At 41.5% G+C, this 22,052-nt stretch overlaps 1 protein-coding gene across 8 annotated transcripts in view; it reads right to left on the reverse strand.

Annotated features, from left to right (window-relative positions):
• Window positions 1-5,786: 5,786 nt before the first annotated feature.
• The window catches only part of RESF1 (retroelement silencing factor 1), a 33,623-nt gene continuing 17,357 nt past the window's right edge, over window positions 5,787-22,052 (reverse strand). For 6 of the 8 annotated variants that reach the window (XM_003313812.6, XM_016923683.4, XM_016923685.4 and 3 more), the window contains 3 exons: window positions 12,917-17,993; window positions 11,548-11,631; window positions 5,787-6,518 (listed from right to left, as the gene is read on the reverse strand). In XM_003313812.6, the coding sequence (XP_003313860.3) occupies window positions 6,361-6,518; window positions 11,548-11,631; window positions 12,917-17,915 (5,241 nt within the window). In that variant the 5' untranslated portion in view covers window positions 17,916-17,993 and the 3' untranslated portion in view covers window positions 5,787-6,360. Of the gene's footprint in view, window positions 6,519-11,547; window positions 11,687-12,916; window positions 17,994-22,052 lie in introns of all 8 variants that reach the window. The other 2 variants (XR_001708042.4, XM_016923687.4) reach the window with 2 other exon arrangements.

Genomic DNA, 22,052 nt, shown 5'->3' on the forward strand with positions numbered 1-22,052 from the left:
TTATGAAAAATACTTACCAGGAGAATGAGAAAAGATTGGCAGTTTTACATTTTTACAAATCTGACTTAAAAACATATATAGTACATAATACTTGACAATGATAAATGACTGTTACTGGTTTGTGTTTAGTATGTTATGCTTTTTATGTACGTTAATGTATTCCTTATTTTTTTTTGAGACGAAGTCTCACTCTGTCGCCAGGCTGGAGTGCAGTGGTGTGATAGCTCGCTGCAACCTCCGCCTCCTGGGTTCAAGTGATCCTCCTACCTCAGCCTCCCGAGTAGCTGGGACTACAGGCGTACACCACCATGCCCAGCTAATTTTTTGTACTTTTAGTAGAGATGGGGTTTCACCATGTTGGCCAGAATGGTCTCAATCTCCTGACCTTGTGATTCGCCTGCCTCGGCCTCTCAAAGTGTTGGTATTACAGGCGTGAGCCACTGTGCCCAGCTTCCTACTTTTTAAAAAACTAAAAAATATTTTTAAATTTAAACAAATTAAAAAATAGGCTTGGGTGCGGTGGCTCACACCTGTTGTCCCAGCTACTCGGGAGGCTGAGGCAGGAGAATTGCCTGAACCTGGGAGGCATAGGTTGCGGCAGGCCAAGATTGCGCCACTGCACTCCAGCCTGTGCGACAAAGCGGGGCTGTCTCAAAAACAAAACAAAACAAAAACTATAAGACAGCCTCAGCCAGGTCCTTCAGGTGTTCCAGAAGGCATTGTTAATTGTTATCATAGGAGATGACAGCTCCATGCGTGTTACTGCCCTTGGTGACCTTCCAATGGGGCAAGATGTAGAGGAGGAAGACAAGTGATACTGATGATCCTGGCTACGTGGAAGCCAAGGTTAATGTTTTCCTGGTTCTGTGTTTTTTTCGGGGGGTGCGGAGACAGGGCTGAAGTAATCCTCCCACCTCAGCCTCCCAAGTAGCTGGCATTACAGGTGCACACCACCAAACCTGGCTAATATTTGTACTTTTGGTAGAGACCGGGTTTCAGCATGTTGTACTGGTCTTGAACTCTTGGACTCAAGCAATACTGCTCACCTTGGCCCCCCAAAGTGCTGGGATTACAGGCATGAGGCACTGTGTCCAGTCATCTCCTGACCTTGTGAGCCACTGTGCCCATCCTTGTTTTAGTTTTCAATTTGAAAAAAAGTTAAAAAAAAATTTAATAAAAAAGAGCTTATACAAAAAGTATAAAGAAAATTTTGAAAAGGCTGGGTGTGGTGGCTCACACCTGTAATCCCAGCACTAGGAGGCCGAGGTGGGCAGACCACCTGAGATTAGGAGTTCGAGACCAGCCTGGCCAACACGGTGAAACCCCATCTCTACTAAAAATACAAAAATTACCTGGGCGTGGTGGCAGATGCCTGTAATACCAGCTACTCAGGAGGCTGAGACACTTGAACCCAGGAGAGACACAGGAGGTGGAGGTTGCAGTGAGCCAAGATCACGCCAGTACACTCCAGCCTAGGTGACAGAGCAAGGCTTTGTCTCAAAAAAAAAGTTTGTACAGCTCTACAGTGTGCTTGTGTCTTAAGCCATGTTATTACGAGTTAAAAAGCTAAAAATTTGGCGGCTGGGCACAGTGGCTAACACCTGTAATCCCAGCACTTTATCATGGGAGGCCCAGGCGGGAGGATTGCTTCAGCCCATGAGTTTGAGACTGTTTTGGGAAACATGGCAAAACCCTGTCTCTACCAGAAATACAAAGTTAGCAGTTTCCTAACCCTGTCTTGAAATGAATTTAAAAAATTACAATTAATGGCCTGACGCAGTGGCCCACGCCTGTATCCCAGCACTTTGGGAGGCTGAGACAGGTGGATCACCTGAGGTCAGGAGTTCGAGACCAGCTTGGCCAACATGGTGAAACTATCTTTAGTTAAAATACAAAAATTAGCTGGGCGTGGTGGCGCATACCTGTTAATCGCAGCTACTTGGGAGGAGGCTGAGGCAGGAGAATAGCTTGAGCCTGGGAGGCAGAGGTTGCAGTGAGCTAAGATTGTGCCACGGCACTCCAGCCTGTATGGGAGGCAGAGCAAAACTCCGTCAAAAAAAAAAAAACAAAAAAACAACCAAAACCAAAATTAAAATTAAGTTAAAAATTTAAAAAGTTAATATAGTTACCATAAGCTAAGTTCTATTTAAGTTTTAAAGAATAAATTTAGTTACTAAAAATTAGCTGGACATGCTGGATCGTGCCTGTGTTCCCAGCTACCCTGGAGGCTGATGTGGGAGGACTGCTTGAAACAGGGAGGCGGAGGTTTCAGCAAGCTGAGACTACAGCACTGCATTTCAACCTGGGTGACAGAGACCCCGTTTCGCAGTAAAAAATAAAAATAAATTTAGTGTCACCTAAGTGTACAGTGTTCATAAAGTTGATAGTAGTATACAGTAATGTCTTAGCCCTTCACATTCACTTGCTCAGACCAATTCACTGACTTGCAAGCAACTTCCAGTCCTGCAAGCGCCATTCACGGTTCATATTAAGTGCCCAATACAGGTACATCATTCATTCATTGAGATTGAGTTTTGCTCATGTAGCCCAACCTGGAATGCAGTGGCACGTCAGCTCACTGCAACCTCCACCTCCCAGGCTCAAGTGATTCTCCTGCCTCAGCCTCCCAAGTAGCTGAGATTACAGGCATGCAAGAACACACCCAGCTAATTTTTGTATTTTTAGGAGAGCAGAGGTTTCACCATATTGGCCAGGCTGGTCTTGAACTCCTGACCTCAGGTGATCCACCCGCCTTGGCCTACCAAAGTGCTGGGTTTACAGGTGTGAGCCACTGTGCCCGGCATCTTTTTTTTTTTATACTGCATTTTTACAGTAGCTTTTCTATGCTTGAAGACCCAAACACTTAACTATTGTTATAATTTCCTACAGCATTCAGTACAGTAACATGATGTCCACATTTGTGGCCTATAAGCAATAAGATATACCATACTGATTAGGTATGCAGTAGGACATCTAGGTTGACTATACCTTATTAGAGATACTCGGGACTGAAAATATTTCAGATATTTTTGGATCTTGGAATATTTGCATTATACTCACCACCTAAGCATCCTTAATCCAAGGATGCAAAATCCAAAATGCTCAAATGAGCATTTCCTTTGAGTATCACATTGGCATTCAAAGTTTCAGATTTTGGAACATTTTGGATTTTATTCTTTTTTTGAGACAGAGTTTTGCTTGTGTTGCCCAGGCTGGAGTGCAATGGCGTGATCTCGACTCGCTGCAACCTCCGCCTCCGGGGTTCAACCAATTCTCTTGCGTCAACCTCCTAAGTAGCTGGGATTACAGGGATCTGCCACCACACCAGGCTAATTGTGTATTTTTAGTAGAGACGGGGTTTCGCCATGTTGGTCAGGCTGGTCTTGGAACTCCTGACCTCAGGTGGTCTGCCCGCCTTGGCCTCCCAAAGTGCTGGGGTTTACGGGCATGAGTCACTGTGCCCAGCTCTGGATTTTAGATTTAGGATATTCAACCTGTTACCATCTAGGTTTACACAAACCTAGTACATTCTAGGATAGTCACACAAGACCAAAATTGGCCAGGTGCAGTGGCTCATACCTGTAATCCCAGCACTTTGGGAGGCCAAGGCAGGCAGATCACCTGAGGTGAATCAATCTTTTATTTTGGCATGATAATATTTATCGTTTTTTACTATTTAAAAAATGAAGTAGGCTGGGCGCGGTGGCTCATGTCTGTAATCCCAGCACTTTGGGAGGCTGAGGCGGGCAGATCACTTGAGGTCAGGAGTTCAAGACCAGCCTGGCCAACATGGTGAAACTCTGTCTCTACTAAAAATACTTTAGCAAGGCATGGTGGTGTGTGCCTGTAATCCCAGCTACTCGGGAGGCTCAAGCAAAATTGCTGGAGCCCAGGAGGCGGAAGTTGCAGTGAGTGGAGATCGTGCTACTGCACTCCAGCCTGGGCAAAAGAATGAGACTCCATTTAAAAAAAAAAAAAAAAAAAAAATCACCTAGAGATGTATTTCTCAGAACATATCCCTGTCATTAAATGACGGAGGACCGTAGTTGTTTCCTAAAGGTTGGTTGTAATATGAAAGCTAAAAGCACAAGAAATTGCAATGTTTCATTAAAATCCATTGGTCTACCTTGTACATAGTTTTCAAATGAAAATTATATATATATATATATATATATATATATATACACACACACACATACACACACGACATTAAGATTTTATAAAAATAACCAACATGCTCTGGGCGTGGTAGCTCACATCTGTAATCCCAGGACTTTGGGAGGCCAAGGCCAAAGGATTACTTGAGCCCAGGAGTTCAAGACCAGTCTGGACAACATGGTAGAATCTCATGTCTCCAAAAATGTATGTATTTTTAAATTATGTGCTCAGGGTTGGGCAAGATGGCTCACGCCTGTAATCCCAGCACTTTGGGAGGCTGAGGCAGGCAGATCACGAGGTCAGGAGTTCAAGACCATCCTGACGACCAACACGGTGAAACCCCGTCTCTACTAAAAATACAAAAATTAGCTGGGCGTGGTGGCGGGCACCTGTGATCCCAGCTACTCGGCAGGAGAATCCCTGAATCCGGGAGGCGGAGGTTGCAATGAGCCAAGATGGCGTCACTGCACTCCAACCTTGGCGACAGAGCGAGCCTCCGTCTCAAAAAAAAACAGGCTGGGCCCAGTAGCTCATGCTTGTAATCCCAGCACTTTGGGAAGCTGGGGTGGGCGGATCACCTGAGGTCAGGAGTTCGAGACCAGCCTGACCAACACGGTGAAACCCCATCTCTACTAAAAATACAAAAATTAGCTGGGCGTGGTGGCGGGCGCCTGTAATCCCAGCTACTCTGGAGGCTGAGGCAGGAGAATCGCTTGAACCCGGGAGGCGGAGGTTGCAGTGAGCCCAGATCGCGCAATTGCACTCCAGCCTGGGTAACAGGGCGGGAGTACGTCTCAAAGAACAAACAAAAAAACCACAAAAATTCTCCAAACATTAAGAAACAAAAACAAACAAAAAAACAAAATTATGTGCTCACTTTGGCAGCACACTAGAAGAATACAAAGATTAGCAAATTAAATTTTTTTTTTTTTTAATTAGCCAGGTGTGTTAGCACACTGTAGTCCCAGCTACTCAAGAGGCAGAGACGGGATTATTTAAACTCAGGAGCAGTGATTGCAGTGAACATTCATCACACCGCAGTACTCCAGCCTTGACGACAGAATGAGACCCTGTCTCAAAACAAAAACTCCAACCCTTTTCTAGTAGTCATAAAGTAAAACTAGAAATAAAGTTATATCTTGCCTTCCAGTTTCTTGAAATTTCCTGAACCTAGTAAATTTTTTTGTGTTCTCATGTGAACACAATCTAAAAATACCTACTGGCACAGCTGCTGTGACATTTCAGCTTTTTTTTTTTTTTTTTTTGAGAAGGAGTCTGGCTCTGTCGCCCAGGCTGGAGTGCAGTGGTGCGATCTCGGCGCACTGCAAGCTCTGCCTCCCGGGTTCACGCCATTCTCCTGCCTCAGCCTCCCGAGTAGCTGGGACTACAGGTGCCTCCCACCTTGTCCTGGTAATTTTTTGTATTTTTTTTAAGTAGAGACGGCGTTTCACCGTGTTAGCCAGGATGGTCTCCATCTCCTGACCTTGTGATCCACCCGCCTCAGTCTCCCAAAGTGCTGTGATTACAGGCATGAGCCACCTCGCATTTCAGCTTTTGAAAGCACTTTCCAAAATGCGTCCTTTTAAAGGTAGGAAACCAAAAAGAAACTGAGCTGTGAAGGTTTCAAATTAGTTTTTTAAAAAATAAATGTTTATTTCAAGTATGAAAAGTAATGTTTAAACGTTGTCCCAAAATTGTGTTCAGTTTCACAAGTATAAAATAAGACTTCTGAAAAAAAGTTTACAATTAGTTATAAAACACTTAAGAATATATTTTGACATTCACATCACAGTGGGCATTTTTGAAAAATAAATTTTGCTAATATAGCTTAGAAACCAAAACATATTTACAGTCCCATTTAAATAAACAAGTCCTTAACTGAGGAACAGTCCTCCCTCAAGATGGGTAGAATTTCAAATTGATTTGTATAAGCATTCCTTTTAAAATAATGGTAAATCTGGTTCAATAAAGTAGAAATTCAAATGCCTTATGTTTCCCCGGTGAATACCATCCATTTCTTACACATGGCTACCCAAAGTTCTCAAGCCATTTTAATTAAGCACTTTCAATGAAATACAATGAAAGTGGGAACCAAACTCTGAGAAATCTTTATCATGGCATTTCTCATTAGTTTCAGCGAAATATTTTGAACAGAAAAGGAAAGAAATTTCCCAGTGGCAATTACAAAACCACATCTTGTAATTATTTTACAGGACTGCTACCAAGGCTTCTGCTTCTCTTCTCCAGGTACATCTGTTTGTAGGTTTGAAACATTTCTTTTGAATCTTTTACTGGGTTTTGTAGCATCTCAAATCCATCTGCACTGAAGCTTCTCTTCGAGAGTCTTGAATTAACATTATCTAAGGGAAATAAAAACTTTACTTACTTTATTTCTCAATGTTAGCTGTGATCAATATATAATCAAAATTCAGAGGGAAAATATATATTGGAGGGATAAAAAATTAAGGCAAGGAGTTAAGCAAAAGTTTCAGAACCATAGCTCTTCACTTATAGAATTGTAAGTTATATACACGTGACATCTTGCCTTTCTTTTGGGGGCTGTTTTCTACTCCTACCTCCTTGCCCCATCCTCATTGCCCTGGGCTGTTCTGTTCTACCTTACTCTTGGCTCAATAAAATGTATCATTGCATATCATTAGTATGAATGTGACCTTTTAAACAGCTATGTAAATTAGCAATACAAAGAGTACAAATATGAGTCAGTCCCAAACAATACATGAAAAGGATAGGTTTCATATTTTGGTCTTGCCATGTATTAGATATTCTAAAACACGTCTATAGTTTCCTGTTTCTTTAGACCATTTCAGTGTTACATTAGCTTCAGTGTCCTTTTTTCATAATGACCCATCACCTATTGAAAATATGTTGAGGCTGGGTATGGTGGTTCACGCCTGTAATCCCAGCACTCTGGGAGGCCAAGGCAGGCAGATCACATGAAGCCAGTTCAAGACCAGCCTGGCCAACATGGCGAAACCCTGTTTTTACTAAAAATACAAAAATTAGCTGGGCAGAGGTTGCAGTGAGCCGATATCACACGACTGCACTCCAGCCTGGATGACAGAGCGAGACTGTCTCAAAAAACAAACAAACAAACAAACAGAATTGCTGTATGGGTATACGAAATACACTTTCTACTGAATGTGTATCACTTTCATACCATCATAGTCAAGAAATCCTAAGTCAAACCACTGCCAAGTCAGGGACTATCTGTACATTTCATTCCTGCTGCAGCTATTTCCTTCTGAATAATGGGGTCTTGTTTTGTCTTTTTCTACCTGAGTGGGTGGAGTATTCTGTCCTGTTAGTTCTTTAGATCTGCTGCAAAGTCTTCCACTTTCTCGTTTGCTTTCTTTCAGAATTAGTAACACTGAAGCCCAAGATGGGTCTCTAAGTTGCTTTCCAAGAAATTCTTGTAATTGCCTCTTCATCTCTTTACCTTAACTTAGGACTTCAAGTTTGCTGCAACCTTTGCTACTGAATTTAGACATCTGTTTCTCCTGTGGGGTTTTTTTTTTTTTGAGACAGGGTCTTGGCTCTGTTGCCCAGGCTGGAGTGCAGTGCTGCATCAGGGCTTATTGCAGCCTCAACTCCTGGGCTCAGGTGATCCTCCTTCCTCAGTCTGCCAAGCAGCTGGGACCACAGGTGCGCACCACTATGCCCAGCTAATTTTTTAAGAAGTTATTTGTAGAGATGGGATCTCCTGATGTTGCCGAAGCTGGTCTCAAACTCCTGGGCTCAAGCCATCCTCTGGCCTTGACCTCCCAAGTGCTGGGATGACATACATGGGCCCCACACCAGGCCAGATGTATGTTTCTTTATAGCGGATTGGGAGTTCATGGCATTTTTCTCTCACTTCATAGTTGGTTCACTGTTCTCCAGCCTCTCTGTCTAAGGTATATAATTCACTATTTCCCAGAGATCCCTTCTCCAGAACCAGCTTCATTCGCCCCAATAGGCATTTAAAAAATGCCCATGTGGCCGGGCGCAGTGGCTCACGCCTGTAATCCCAGCACTTTGGCAGGCTGAGGTGGGTGGATCACTGAGGTTGGAGTTCAAGATCAGCCTGGACAACATGGTGAAACTCTGTCTCTACTAAAAATACAACAATCAGCCAGGTGAGGTGGTTCACGCTATTCAGGAGGCTGAGGCCGAGGCAGGAGAATCGCTTGAACCCAGGAACCAGAGGTTGCAGTGAGCCTAGATCGCACCACTGCACTCCAGCCTGGGCGACACAGTGAGACTGTCTAAAAAATAAAATAAATAAATAAATAAAAATAAGTAAATAAAAATGCCCATGTAGCAGCACCTGAGATTTTTTTCTCTTCCCTTAGGTCTCACCTATTTGCATCTCGTCGTGCCATGACAAAGCTGTATGACTTGTCTCCTGGATTGTCTCACCCAGCTTTGCCTTAGTGTACCTGGTTTGTGTTTTTCTTTCATCATGATTCTGAGTATTTCAGCCTCACATTCACCGTGCATTGCTCATCCTGCTGTGCTGTCTGCACATGTCATTCAACTCATGCTTATCTCTGAGCCTCTGGTCAATCTGTGTATCTGTCTTTTGAGTGTTTTCAGCTTCAGATTCCAAACATGCCTCTCGCTTTCTCTTTGAGATAATCATGTCTCTCCTGTTTCCAAGGAGCTTTTTTCTTACCCCAATCTTCGTGCCCATTTGTATCTTTCGCATTTTTGGCTTTCTGCCTTCCAACTCGAGAGGCATTGTTTTCCCACTGTCAGGCCTCTCACTGCTCTTCATTCCTTCCTCTTTAGGTTATTTGTCCTGTTCTGATTAAGAGTATATTTCTTCATTGATGCAAGTTTTTCCCATATGCATATTTCAATGCTAACTGACTTTTTTTTTGAGACGGAGTTTTGCTCTGTCGCCCAAGCTGGAGTGCAGTGGTCCGATCTCAGCTCACTGGAACCTCCGCCTCACAGGTTCAAGTGATTCTCCTGTCTCAGCCTCCTGAACAGCTGGTATTACAGGCGTGTGCCACTACACCTGACTAATTTTTATATTTTTAGTAGGGATGGGGTTTCATAATGTTGGCCAGGCTGGTCTCGAACCTCTGACCTCAGGCGATCTGCCTGCCTCGGCCTCCCAAAGTGCTGGTATTACAGGCGTGAGCCACCTCGCCTGGCCTCTACTCAATTTTTACACGCCTGCTTCTAAGTATTTGTTTGAAGCTCTCTTCACAACCGTTGTCAATTCCTTTTATAAAATGTGCTTCTTATTGTTTCTCTTGGTGAGATTCTGCTGCTCTCCATTTTTGAGGCTCTGAACCCCTCTTTGCCTATTTTTTTTTTTTTTTTTTTGAGACAGACTCTCTCTCTGTCACCCAGGCTGGAGTGCAGTGGCGACATATTGGCTCACTGCAAGCTCCGCCTCCTGGGTTCATGCCATTCTCTTGCCTCAGCCTCCCGAGTAGCTGGGACTACAGGTGCCCGCCACCACGCTCGGCTGATTTTTTGTATTTTCAGTAGAGACAGGGTTTCACTGCGTTAGCCAGGATGGTCTCAATCTCCTGACCTCATGATCCGCCTGCCTCGGCCTCCAAAAGTGCTGAGATTACAGGTGTGAGCCACCGTGCCCAGCCCCCTCTTTGCCCATTTAATGAACCAAAACTAAGACAAAACTCTTGAGCTCCAGCTTTTAGTTTTCAAAGCCAAACCCTAACAAACAAGGTACTTTCACTCCACTAATTAAATCGTATATTCAGGTGGACACGGTGGCTCATGCTTGTAATCCCAGCATTTTGGGAGGCCGCGGCGGGTGGATCACCTGAGTTCAGGAGTTTGAGACCAGCCTGGCCAACATAGTGAGAGAAATCCAGTCTCTACTAAAAATACAAAAATAAGCCAGGCGTGGTAGTGTGCTTGTAGTCCCAGCTACTCAGGAGGCTGAGGCAGAAGAATTGCTTGAACCTGGAATGCAGAGGTTGCAGCAAGGCCGAGATCGTGCCACTGTACTCCAGCCTGGGAGACAGAGCAAGATGCTGTCTCAAAAAAAAACTAAATACTCAAAGCTCTACTTTTTCTAGTTGGTCCCCAGCCCAAATCCCTTCCCAGCAAATAACACAGCTAGGACCGGTCTCATTAAAATACAGTCATCCCTGGGTATTGAAGAGGGACTGATTCCAGGACACCTCTGCAGCATCCACCCAAGTAGATACCAAAATCTGGGGATGCTTAAGTTCCTTATGTAAAATGGCATAGTGTTTTTTATATAACCTAAAGCATACCCCCCACACATACCTTAAATCATTTCTAGATTACTTTTAATACCTAATACAATGTAAATGCTATGTAAACAGTTGTTATACTATATTGTCTTTTAAGTTTCTATTTTTATGGTTGTATTAATTTTTTTCCCAAATATTTTTGATCCACAGTTGTTTGAATCCACAGATACAGAACACGCAGATACAGAGGGCTGACTATACCTCAACCACACTTAATGGACTTTGAAAAGAGGGGACCAGATTCAAGTCCCTATTCAGTCACTAGCAATGAAACTTAAGTCAAATGATGTAACCTCTCATCTATAAAATGGAAATATCCTTGCCTAAATTGTATTGAAGATTAATCAAATTAACATGTAAATAATTGAATCCAGGGTCTGGCAAACTAAGTCCAGCCTGCTACCTATTTTGGAAGATAAAGTTTAATTAGAGGCCAGGCACGGTATCTCATGTCTGTAATCCCAGCACTTTGGGAGGCCGAGGCAGGTGGATTACCTGATGTCAGGAGCTTGAGACCGGCCTGGCCAACAGGGTGAAACCCTGCCTCTACTAAAAATACAAAAATTAGCTGGGCGTATTGGTATGCACCTGCAGTCCCAGCTACTTGGGAAGCTGAGGGAGAAAATCGCTTGAATCTGGGAGGCAGAGGTTGCAGTGAGCCAAGATGACGCCACCGCACTCCAGCCTGGGTGACAGAGTGGGACTCTGTCTCAAAATAAATAAATAAATAGTTAATCAGAACACAGCTGATACTCATCTACATATTATCTGCAGCCATTTCCCTGAAACAGAGTCAGAGCTGAGTAGTCAGGACAGACACCTTATGACCCAGAAAACCTGAAGTATTTGCTGTCTGGTCCTATACAGGTAAAATATGCAAACCTCTTAGCTAACTCATTGTGATAAGAATTATTTTCCTATTAAAAGAAAATAAAGCTCAGCTTTTCATTCCACAGCACGACAACACAAAAATGTCCTCCTACCACTCAAACACAAACGCTGAATGACTGAAAAAAAAAAAGAACATGGATAAAATCATACTTTACAATCATATCATAACCATAATCCAATTTCCATATACCAGATAGGGAGATAAGTGAATGAAGATTTAAAAAGATGACTTTACCTCTCTCTTGGCTGTCTTTCTGTGTCCTTTTCTTTGTAGCAACAAATTTTAACCAGTCTTCTTTTGTACTTTTTATTCCTGAAACTATTTAAATATTCATTTTCAGAACTCTAGATATTGCTAATCATCTCCTTTAGTACTATAACAAAGGAAAATCATGTAAGCTGAAAATAGACTTTGGAAGGCACTAGATATAACCACATGTAACACAACTCTAAAAAAAGGACTGGAAAAATGATTTCTCCTATTTGAAATGCTTACCTCAATTAAAAAATGAGTTTATCTTTACTACGTAATTATGTTCCCCTCACATGAGCTGAAGACGTTGATACATCTCCAGATATTAAAGGACACATGAGATAGAAAACTACATTGCCCCCACCCACTTCCAATGTTCCCATTATATCCCCACCTCAAATTCCAAGGATCCAAATGAAAGAATCTATTGAAACCACCAATTTTTTACAAAATGAATATATCCCTATCTTCTTTTCCAGGAAAACATATCCTGTTTATGCTATTGTTTTATGAACCCCAACAAATATAGTCAGAAAAGCAGAGCGAAGACTTCAATTTTCATTCAAATCCTTTAGTTTTCCAATCTGAGTTTCTCAGCACAATGCTTTACATATAATATCCACTACTTCTAAATGTTCCCTTAGTACCATGAACAACTAGTTATCAATTTTCTCCTTCCTTCCTGCACTACATTGAGAAGTCTACCATTAAGCTACCTAATATTCATAGCTGCCAGCTTGGCTTTAAAGATTTTAAATTATAACACTGGACAATAATGCTTTCATGGTTCTTCTATCTTATGAGTAGGCTAGATGTTACCATTTTAACTATAGTGATAACACAGTCATCAACTGTTTCAAAGAGGACAATTAGTTGATCCATTTCCATATGAACAAAAAGACTTCAGTATTCATCATTACTTATCCTCTAACATTCAGAACAAAATTTCAAGTTCACAGGGCTTTCAAATTACAAGTCCAAAGGAGAATTAACAAAACCAAGACTCTTACATTACCAGCTACTTGACACTTTTCTGACATTCCCACAAGGAATGTGTAATGTTTTTCACAGTACAGCCTTCTTGGTACTAACTGAAATATTTCTATCTGGCAAGTTTTATATAGCTCGTCATGACTACCAATTTTCTACAATTTACAATAAGGTGGCAATGAACACAAAACAAATACCGCCCAATGAAACATTGGTTTACCAGGCAAAACAAATACTAGGTAGTGGCATAACACATTAAAGTCTTTCCCAGCAGCCCAGACAGCATGAGAGGTGCTAGCCCAAATATTGACCTACGACTCTTTACAATGTCGTAGACACCACCAAGAAAATCATACTGGACCTTGCACAGGGGCTTGCTCCTTCCTGGGATGAGGCTTTACATCCTTCCGTTCTTCCACAGAGTTTGTATTCTTTAGTAAGATATCTGGACATAATTTAAACTCCAGCATGTTTGATTTTTCTGTGTTACCTTTCACCGGTAAAAAGGTCTTATGTTTATTTTCCTGTCTCTTATCTTTATGAAGCTTCCTGGGTGAACTTTCTAATTTGGTGAGAGAAATGCTTTCACGTTCAGTGCATTTAAACCCAACTCTATTCAGATATAATTTCTTTTGATCCTTTACTTGGGGAGGCATTTGGCTGAATTGAGCTTCGTTGCTTATATTGGTTAATTTCTTGTCTAATTTAGTCTTATCAATCCACATTTTGTCAGGCTGCTTCCCACCAACTTTTTCTTTAACATTCCTTAGAATGTTGTATGTTTTAGACTCCTGAGAATGGTGGATTTTGAGGTTTTTACCATGGCTTGTCAAGCCATTTAATGATTCTTTAGAGGTCTGCATGCCGCTGCTGTGTTTCTCATTTGATTTCCCACAACTTCCAACCTGCACGGCAAGTTTACTTGGTCTCATATGTTCAGAATCACATGGCACATTTTTCACACAGATTTTCTTCGATGCTTTATTACTCAGAGCTTCTTTATGCTTCTGCCTTTGTAAATACTCCTTAGGAGTTAGAATTCTACTAAATTTAGATGAACTCGCTTTCGTGTCTACAGACTTAGTATTTGATACCATCTTTTCTTTAACAATGGCTCTTTCGTCTGGGTTTGACAAAGAGTCACCTAATTTGAATGTAGCTCCCACACTTCCTTTCTGTTCTTGTTTATCATGTTTCTTTTTCTTTACTTCCATATCTAATACGTTCCCTTGGTCCAACTTTCGTTTTTGTTTGAAGCTAACTGATTTGAGTTTCAATTTTATCTTTTCTGGTGATAATGACTGTCCCAAAGAACTATGCTTCTTATACACATCTTTATTTGATAAAAAAGCTGTTTTTGCTTTTAGTGGACGTGAGTTCTGTGTTACATGTTTCTTCTGTCGGGTTTCCTGAGAAGCTTGTTCATAAGATGCTGTCATTTTATTACTGGAGTGAAAGGTTACCTCGTGAAACCTCAATTTTTTTCTTTTGTGATTTTGCAAGGGATTTAGTTGATCACATTTAGATGAAAACTGACCAGCAACTAATTCTTGTTCTGTCCTTGGTAAGCTTTTATGTTTTGTTTTGGGTGTATCTTTTCTACTGTCGTCTTGTAGTTCAGGAAAATGACTTTTCCCATCTGGAGTAGTCTTTGGATTATTTACAAGGCTCTTAAATTGAACAACAGTGACATCTCTATCAGAAGTTCTCTCTCGTTTACAACTGTTGGTCTCCAAAGGAGAACACTGCTCTTTTTGTTTCTCTTCCTCTGAAGTTGAGTTCTTGATGGAATTACACTGACACTGGGGTACTCCTTCGTAAACCATGGAGAGCCAGCCCAATGCACAGCAGTGGATATCGTCTTTCTCAGAATCCGGTATCACAGAATCACGACTTTGTCCACCTGCAGGTGCCTGCAGGTCACACTGGCTAACTACTTCTGTGATGGGCTCTTCTTTCTGAGGTTCTGCCAACTTGTCTACTACATAGGGTTGATCATCCTGTTCAGGAAATATTTCTTTCATTTGCTCTGAGCTTAATATTGTAATTTGTATTTGATCTGCTGGGTCTTTGGAGTCAGAACTGGTTTTATCAGCAGTTTGATCTTCTGAGGTCTGGTATGTAGTTTGCTGGCCCACAGAACCTTCACGTGTATTCACAGCCTCAATGCCATAAGGAAACTCTTTTAGAAGTTCTGACAGCTGGTCATGTAGGTATAAGACAGGTGCCTTATCACTGTGGATTTCATTTCTTGCAGGATCTTGGGGAGTATAGTTGCTGGATGCATCTATTTCCTGAGGGTAAATATCCTCCTGAATAGCAGCTGACGAGCACGTATCGTTAGCTGTGCTTTTTTCAGTGGCATGCTCCAAACTACTTTTCTCTAGAATAACTCTGTTTGTTTCAAGATTGTTAAAAGATGACTCTAAGGGTGGCTCTGACTTTGACTGATCACATATTTTATGTGAAACATCTGTGCACTGTACAGGTTTATCTTTTTGAAAATCAAAGTCTTTATTTTCAGTGGTATTATCTAATTGTTTTTCTCGTTCTCTGCTGCCAATCCCTTGCTGATTGGGTAGAGAAGGTTTCTGTGGCTCAACCATTTTCAAAGGAAGAGAGCTGAATATCTTTGCTATTTGGGAATTGTAAGAGGTATCACCTTCAACCAGAGAACAAATATTGTCAATCTGTAATGTATCACTACTCACAACAGTACTATTCCTTGACTCCTGTGAGGTTTGCTGATCGTTCATAGAATGGATAGCTGACTCTAATTTGTTATGCTTTCCTTGATTGACATTAGGTGTGACTTCTGAATTACCATTAGTTGACTCATTCTGCTTTTCCTTCTGAGTTAGTGGAAAAATCTTGGTTGATGTTGCTGTACTTGCTACTGGTCCACTAACATCAACTTTCAAAGCAGCAGTTGCCTTTGCATTTTCTGCCAATTGATTTTGTAAACTACAAACACTGCCTTCTTTAATAACGGGATACACTGTTTCAGGTAACACTGCAGGTGTTATTCCTTTGACAGACAATGTTTTGACCTCTGACAGAACTAACGGTGACACTACAGCTATCTGAAGTTCTGTTCCCTTTGTTATATTTATACCTGAAGACTCATAATTGTGCATTACCATCGACAAAGCTGTCTGCTGTGAGGGATTACTTATTTTATTCTGAGAATTTGAATTTCCCACAACTGAACAAGGACTCTTAACGTGGATGTTAGCAGGCTTTGAAATTCCAACTGCTGTTGTGTTTGTTCTGAGTTTATCACACTCCTTTTCTTTTGCAGTATCTGAAGGTTGCTTTTTCCACAGGGAAAGACAGGTTGCTAGCACTTCCATGGAACAGCTACTGCCACTTTTAGCAGGCATTCCTTTTGTTGAGGATTCTTGTCCACTGCAAAAGGAGTTGTCCAAAACCTTGCCACTTACATTAGAAGTACTTGGAGTTTCCATGTTCTTCAAATTCAGTTGGTTACCAGTCATTTGGGTATTTGGATTCATTTCACAACTGTCTGGTTTAGAATCCTGAACAGTTTGATTAGCATCTTTTAATACTGTCTTCTGAGTCTTACGTGCCTGTGAAAGCAAAGCGAGAAGTAGCATATTTTCATTTTGAATTTTTGATTTATATTCCTCAGTGGACATGGACTTGGGAACAGAAATTGTTTCACAAACTGCTGGTGAATTTTGCTCAACTTTGGTAACATTTTCTGATGAAAGCTGAGTATTCAATACTGCCTGGGTCATCTCAACAGCTGATGTCTTTGAAGTGAGAACTTTCACATCATGAGATGGGTCTGGCATTGGCCGCTTTTCAGAATAGACAGGATTTGGTAAAACAGAATCAACTTGGTTAAACCTTCTGCAATTGACTTCCTGAATGTCAGACTTCAACATACATTGAGTCTTATTTGTTTCTGCAGATTCCACTACTGTTGGTGTTTGTCTCTCTGCATTCTCTGGCATTACTGGAGTTATCTGGGGTCCAGACTGGATTTTGGCAGTTTGTTTTAGAGACAATTTAGAATTCTGAGCTGGTTCACTATAAGAAGTATTAGTCATTTTAATACAACCTGCTGCCATCAAAAGATCTTTATTGATTTTAATTTTCCTTGCAAGTTCTGAAAACTTCTGTTTTATCTCTACTAATGTTTTAATATCCCTTACTAGCTTTTCTTTTGCGACACTTGTGTCCAGTACTTGATTTGAAGTTGGATTGCAAGAATCCATTATTTTCTCTTCATTAGTTTGAGCAAGAGTCTGAACACCATCCACAGAAGATCTAATGGGACTGTTAAAAGGCTGTTTGCTGTTGGTATTTACTTTCAAGTTAGTGAAATTTCCAATTGTGCTGACATTTTCATTAGGGTTTTGCCACTGCTGTTGAAAGCTGGTCCTTATTTCAGATGACAGCATTTCTCGACTCTGAGGAACTTCCATAGACAAGTGTTTAGTAACATGCTGAGTACTTTGCAAAGGCTGGCTTCCATATCTACAGTTGTAAGGAGGAGGAGGTGGTCTTTTGTCAGTTTGCATGGCATACTGCTGTGATGGTACAGCTGAGGTCTGCTTTGATGGTAAAGTTAATACAGAATTTGGAAGCTGACTATTTTTAACTTGTAATGATGTATGTGGTATAAAGTTTTGTTTTTGAATGGTAGAATCTGGTAAAAAGCTTTGTGGTGAGTAACGGTATAGCTTTGGAGGTGGTCTGTAATCTGGGTAAGTCAGTCCCTTAGATATACACTGTTGTGTCCAATCAACCTGTTGCTCTGAAAAAGACTGGTTAAGTCCCTGATTTCCTTGGTAAGCTACAGGAAGTCGTGTAGAATTAGAAGGGATCATCTGCATTTGCATAGAATAGGTATCTGATGTTATCAGTTGACTCTGTAGTGCCGGCATATTGGGTACATTAGCTCCAAAATCAGTTTGATGAGATACAGTTGCCCCTATATGAGAATGCACAGGATTCCTCATTGGTGAGTTCAACCATACATTTTGGGTAACTCCTGAAGACATCTGCAAATTGTGAGTTAGTTGTTTGGGTCCATTAACATTTGCATATGTTATTCTTTCTACTGAAGTGTGTGAGGCCACAACTGTCCCATTATGCATATCAGAAACAGAGATTTGTTGAGGATAATTTTGGATATTCAGCAGTGGCTGTGAAATTGGATTTGAATTACCGGGATACATGCATGCTTCTTGGTTACTTCCAGGATAGCTGAAAGAACTCTGAGATGTTGTGGTAATTTGGTTTATTAAAGACTGGTGCAAAAAAGGTGGCTGGCTTTTAGGATACAGTGGTGGTAATGTAGCACTCTTTGGTTTTTCATTCCAATTCATTGTCGGTTTGATATAGTAGCAGTGTATTACAAGTCAGTTATAAGTCAGTTACAAGTCAGTTGTCTGAATGTCAGGAATCTGTAAGAAATAAAGATATTTTATTAAAATGCTGTTTTGCCTAGATAGAATATCTAAGAAAATTAGTAGCTGACTGTCCATCCTAATTACTTAATCTTCAGAGCAGCCACATCTTTAATTTGGGAAGAAGAGGAGCAATAGAGGATACAACAATAAATAAGGCAAGTGTCAATGAAATTTCTAAAGTGTTTAACAGAAATTCATTCCACACAATGACAGCTAGCTTTTTGTTACATTTAAATGCCAATCACCTTCGGTTTTTACTTATTTTTAACAGACTTTCTTCTAAGTAATCCATGCTAACTGCATTTTTTAAAAAAGCTAACATGACAATAAAAATGAGAATTAAAAAAAAAAGGGAAGTTCAAACATATGGTTAAAAACATTCTCATCGTTCATTCGCAAAGTCTAAACTCCCCAGGGCTATTCAAGGTTACCTTAATGAACTCAGTAAATTTCTGGCATAAGGCCGGGTGCGGTGGCTCATGCCTGTAATCCTAGCACTTTGGGAGGCAGAGGCAGGTGGATCACCTGAGGCCAAGAGTTTGAGACCAGCCTGGCTAACATGCCAAACCCCATCTTTACTAAAAATACAAAAATTAGCGGGGTGTGGTGGTGCACACCTGTAATCCCAGCTACTCAGGAGGCTGATACACAAGAATCACTTGAACCTGGGAGGTGGAGGATACAGTAAGCCAAGATCACACCACTGCACTCTAGTCTGGGTGACAGAGTGAAGACTCTGTTTCAAAAAAAAAAAAAAAAAAAGGAAAAGAAAATTTCTGGCATAAGCAAACACTAATTCATAAATATCTTTTGTTATTCATAATGAACTCTGTATGCACATACCTGAGTCTATGCTACTAAGGTGACTTAAAGTGGGGGCCCCTAGATACCATCAGGATACAGCTGGTGGTCACCAGGAAAACCAAGTATTAGATGGTTGGAACTTTTAGTTCTAACCACTGACCTCCATAAAGTGGTGGGGGGAGCTGGAGATTGGACTCTATAAAAAGTCTTGGCTGGGTGTGGTGGCTCATGCCTGTAATCCCAGCAGTCCATGAGGCTGAGGCAGGAAGATCTCTTGAGCCCAGGAGTTCAAGACCAGCCTGGGAAACATAGTGAAACCCTGTCTCTACTGAAAATTTAAAAAAAAAAAAAAATTACCCCATCATGGTGGTGCATGCCCGTAGTCCCAGCCACCTACTCAGAAAGCAGAAGGCAGTGTAGGGAGGATCATCTGAGCCTGGGGGTTGAGGCTGCAGTGAGCCATGGTGGCACCACTCCACTCCAGCCTGGGTGACAGAGTAAGGCTGTTTTTTTTAAAAAACAAAACTCTTGAACATTGAGATGTGATGAGCCGAGCTTCTGGGCTGGTGAACAGAACACACTGAAGTGCTGGGAAGGTAGTGACCTCAGAGAAAGCATACCTTGTTTGCTTTATAGCCAGTTGGTCAGAAGTACAAACCTGGACTTGTGACTAGCTTCAAGTGGGGGCAGTCTTGTAGGACTGAGCCCTTTAACTTGTGGGTTCTGATGGTAACATCAGGTAGACAGTGTCAGAACTGAATCAAATCACAAGCCACCCAGTTGGTATGTGGAGAGAATTGGTCAGTTGGGAAAAAATTCCCACACATCTGGTGTCAGAAGTACTGTGGGGCCGGGTGCGGTGGCTCACGCCTGTAATCCCAGCATTTTGGGAGGCCAAGGTGGGCGGATCATGAGGTCAGGAGATCGAGACCATCCTGGCTAACACAGTGAAACCCCGTCTCTACTAAAAATACAAAAAATTAGCCAGGTGTGGTGGCGGGTGCCTGTAGTTCCAGCTACTCAGAAGGCTGAGGCAGGAGAATGGTGAGAACCCGGTAGGCGGAGCTTGCAGTGAGCCCAGATGGCGCCACTGCACTCCAGCCTGGGTGACAGAGCTAGACTCCGTCTCAAAAAAAAAAAAAAAAAAAAAAAAAAATCATGAGATCATTTCAAAAATCTAAGATAAGAATTTCTGACAAAATCAAATACTGCCGGGCACAGTGGCTCACACCTGTAATCCTGTAATCGCAGCACTTTGGGAGGCTGAGGCAGGGGGATCACAAGGTCAGGAGATGGAGACCATCCTGGCCAACACGGTGAAACCCCGCCTCTACTAAATATACAAAAAAAAAAAAAAAAAATTAGCTGGGTGTGGTGGCGGGCACCTGTAGTCCCAGCTACTCAGGAGGCTGAGGCAGGAGAATTGCTTGAACCCGGGAGGTGGAGGTTGCAATGAGCTGAGATTGCGCCACTACACTCCAGCCTGGCGACAGAGCGAGAGCCCGTCTCCAAACAAAAAACAAAAAACAAAAAAAAACCCCAAATACCTACATATTTAAAAAATTATAAAGATGGAAACTTCTTTTGATAAATGGTAGCTAAAACAATTAAATAGTAACATAGAAGATGCCACTATCCCTCCATTAATCATTTTACTGGAGATCCTAGCTGGTATAAAGAAAAAAATATTAGGAGTATAGGCAGAGAGGAAAACACAAAACTGAGTATCAGATGTTATACAGAAAATCCAAAACTATGTAGAGATCTTTTTGTTTTACTGTTTATTACAATGCCCAAAAATAAGGTCAATATGCAAGAATATTATCAGCAGTAATCTTTTAAAATACCATTAAAAAAATACTTAGAAAATGAAGGATGTGTCACATCTCTAACAAACAGCTGAGTGTAAAGATATGCCATGTTCAAATATTTGAAGACAGCATTAAAGATGCCAATAATCTCAAAATTTAGGTCAAGCGCAGTGGCTCTTGCCTGTAATCCCAGCACTTTGGGAGGCTGAGCTGGGCGACTGCTTGAGGTCAGAAGTTCAAGACCAGCCTGAACAACATGGTGAAATCCTGTCTCTACCAAAAATACAAAAAAAAAAAAAATTAGCCAGGTGTGCACACCTGTTGTCCCAGCTACTTGGAAGCTGAGGTGGGAGGATTACTTGAGCCTGGGAGGTGGAGGTTGCAGTGAGCTAAGATTGCACCATTTGCACTCCAGCCTGGGCAGCAGAATGAGATCTTGTCTCAAAAAAAAAAAAAAAAAAAAAAAAGAAAGAAAGAAAAAGTAATTAAGAGTCAATACAATCCCAGTGGATTTTTTGATTTTTTGGTGTAACAAGCTTGATTATAAACTTTCCATGGAAATGCAAAACAAGCATGAATAGCGAAGACATACACACACTTTTATATATAGACACTTGTTTTATGACAAAGTTAGGAAAAAAGTTCTTTTCAATACATGAAGCTAGGTCAATTGGTTATCTATATGCCACGAATGAAAATAAGCCTTATCCAATTACACACCAAGAGACATATACAAACAAATCAATCCCAGGTAGATTATCGTTTTAAAGTTTCCAGAAACAGGCCAGGCATGGTGGCCCACGCCCGTAAATCCCAGCACTTTGGGAGGCCGAGGCGGGCAGATCACCTGAGGTCAGAAGTTTGAGACCAACCTGACCAACATGGATGGTGAAGCCCCCGTCTCTACTAAAAATGCAAAAATTAGCCGGATGTGGTGGCACACACCTGTAATCCCAGCTACTCATGAGGCTGAGGTAGGACAATCCCTTGAACCAGGGAGGCGGAGGTTGCAGTGAGCCGAGGTCGCGCCACCGCACTCAAGCCTGGGCAACAAAAGCGAAACTCCATCTCAAAAAAACATGAGAATATCTTTATGCCCTCGGGATAGGGGAAGGTTCCTATAACAGGGCACAATGAACAATAAGAAAAAAGGTCCATAAAACGGACTGCATCAAAATTAATCACCACTGTTTATCAAAAGACACCATTAAGGAAGTGAAAAAGTAAAGTCACTCTCTAGAAGATTACATTCGCAATACATAGCAAAGAGATCATATCCAGCCTATATAGGGAATTACGTAAAAAGAAAAATGTAGACAACTCAATAAAAAATAAGCATGAAGCTTAATTAAACACTATATGAGACACTACAGTTGATCCTTGAACGTGGCTTTGAAGTGCGTGGGTCCACTTATACATGGATTTTCTTTTGTCTATG

The sequence above is a fragment of the Pan troglodytes genome, chromosome 10 (genome assembly GCF_028858775.2).
Source record: "Pan troglodytes isolate AG18354 chromosome 10, NHGRI_mPanTro3-v2.0_pri, whole genome shotgun sequence".
In the NCBI taxonomy this organism is placed as follows: Eukaryota; Metazoa; Chordata; class Mammalia; order Primates; family Hominidae; genus Pan; species Pan troglodytes.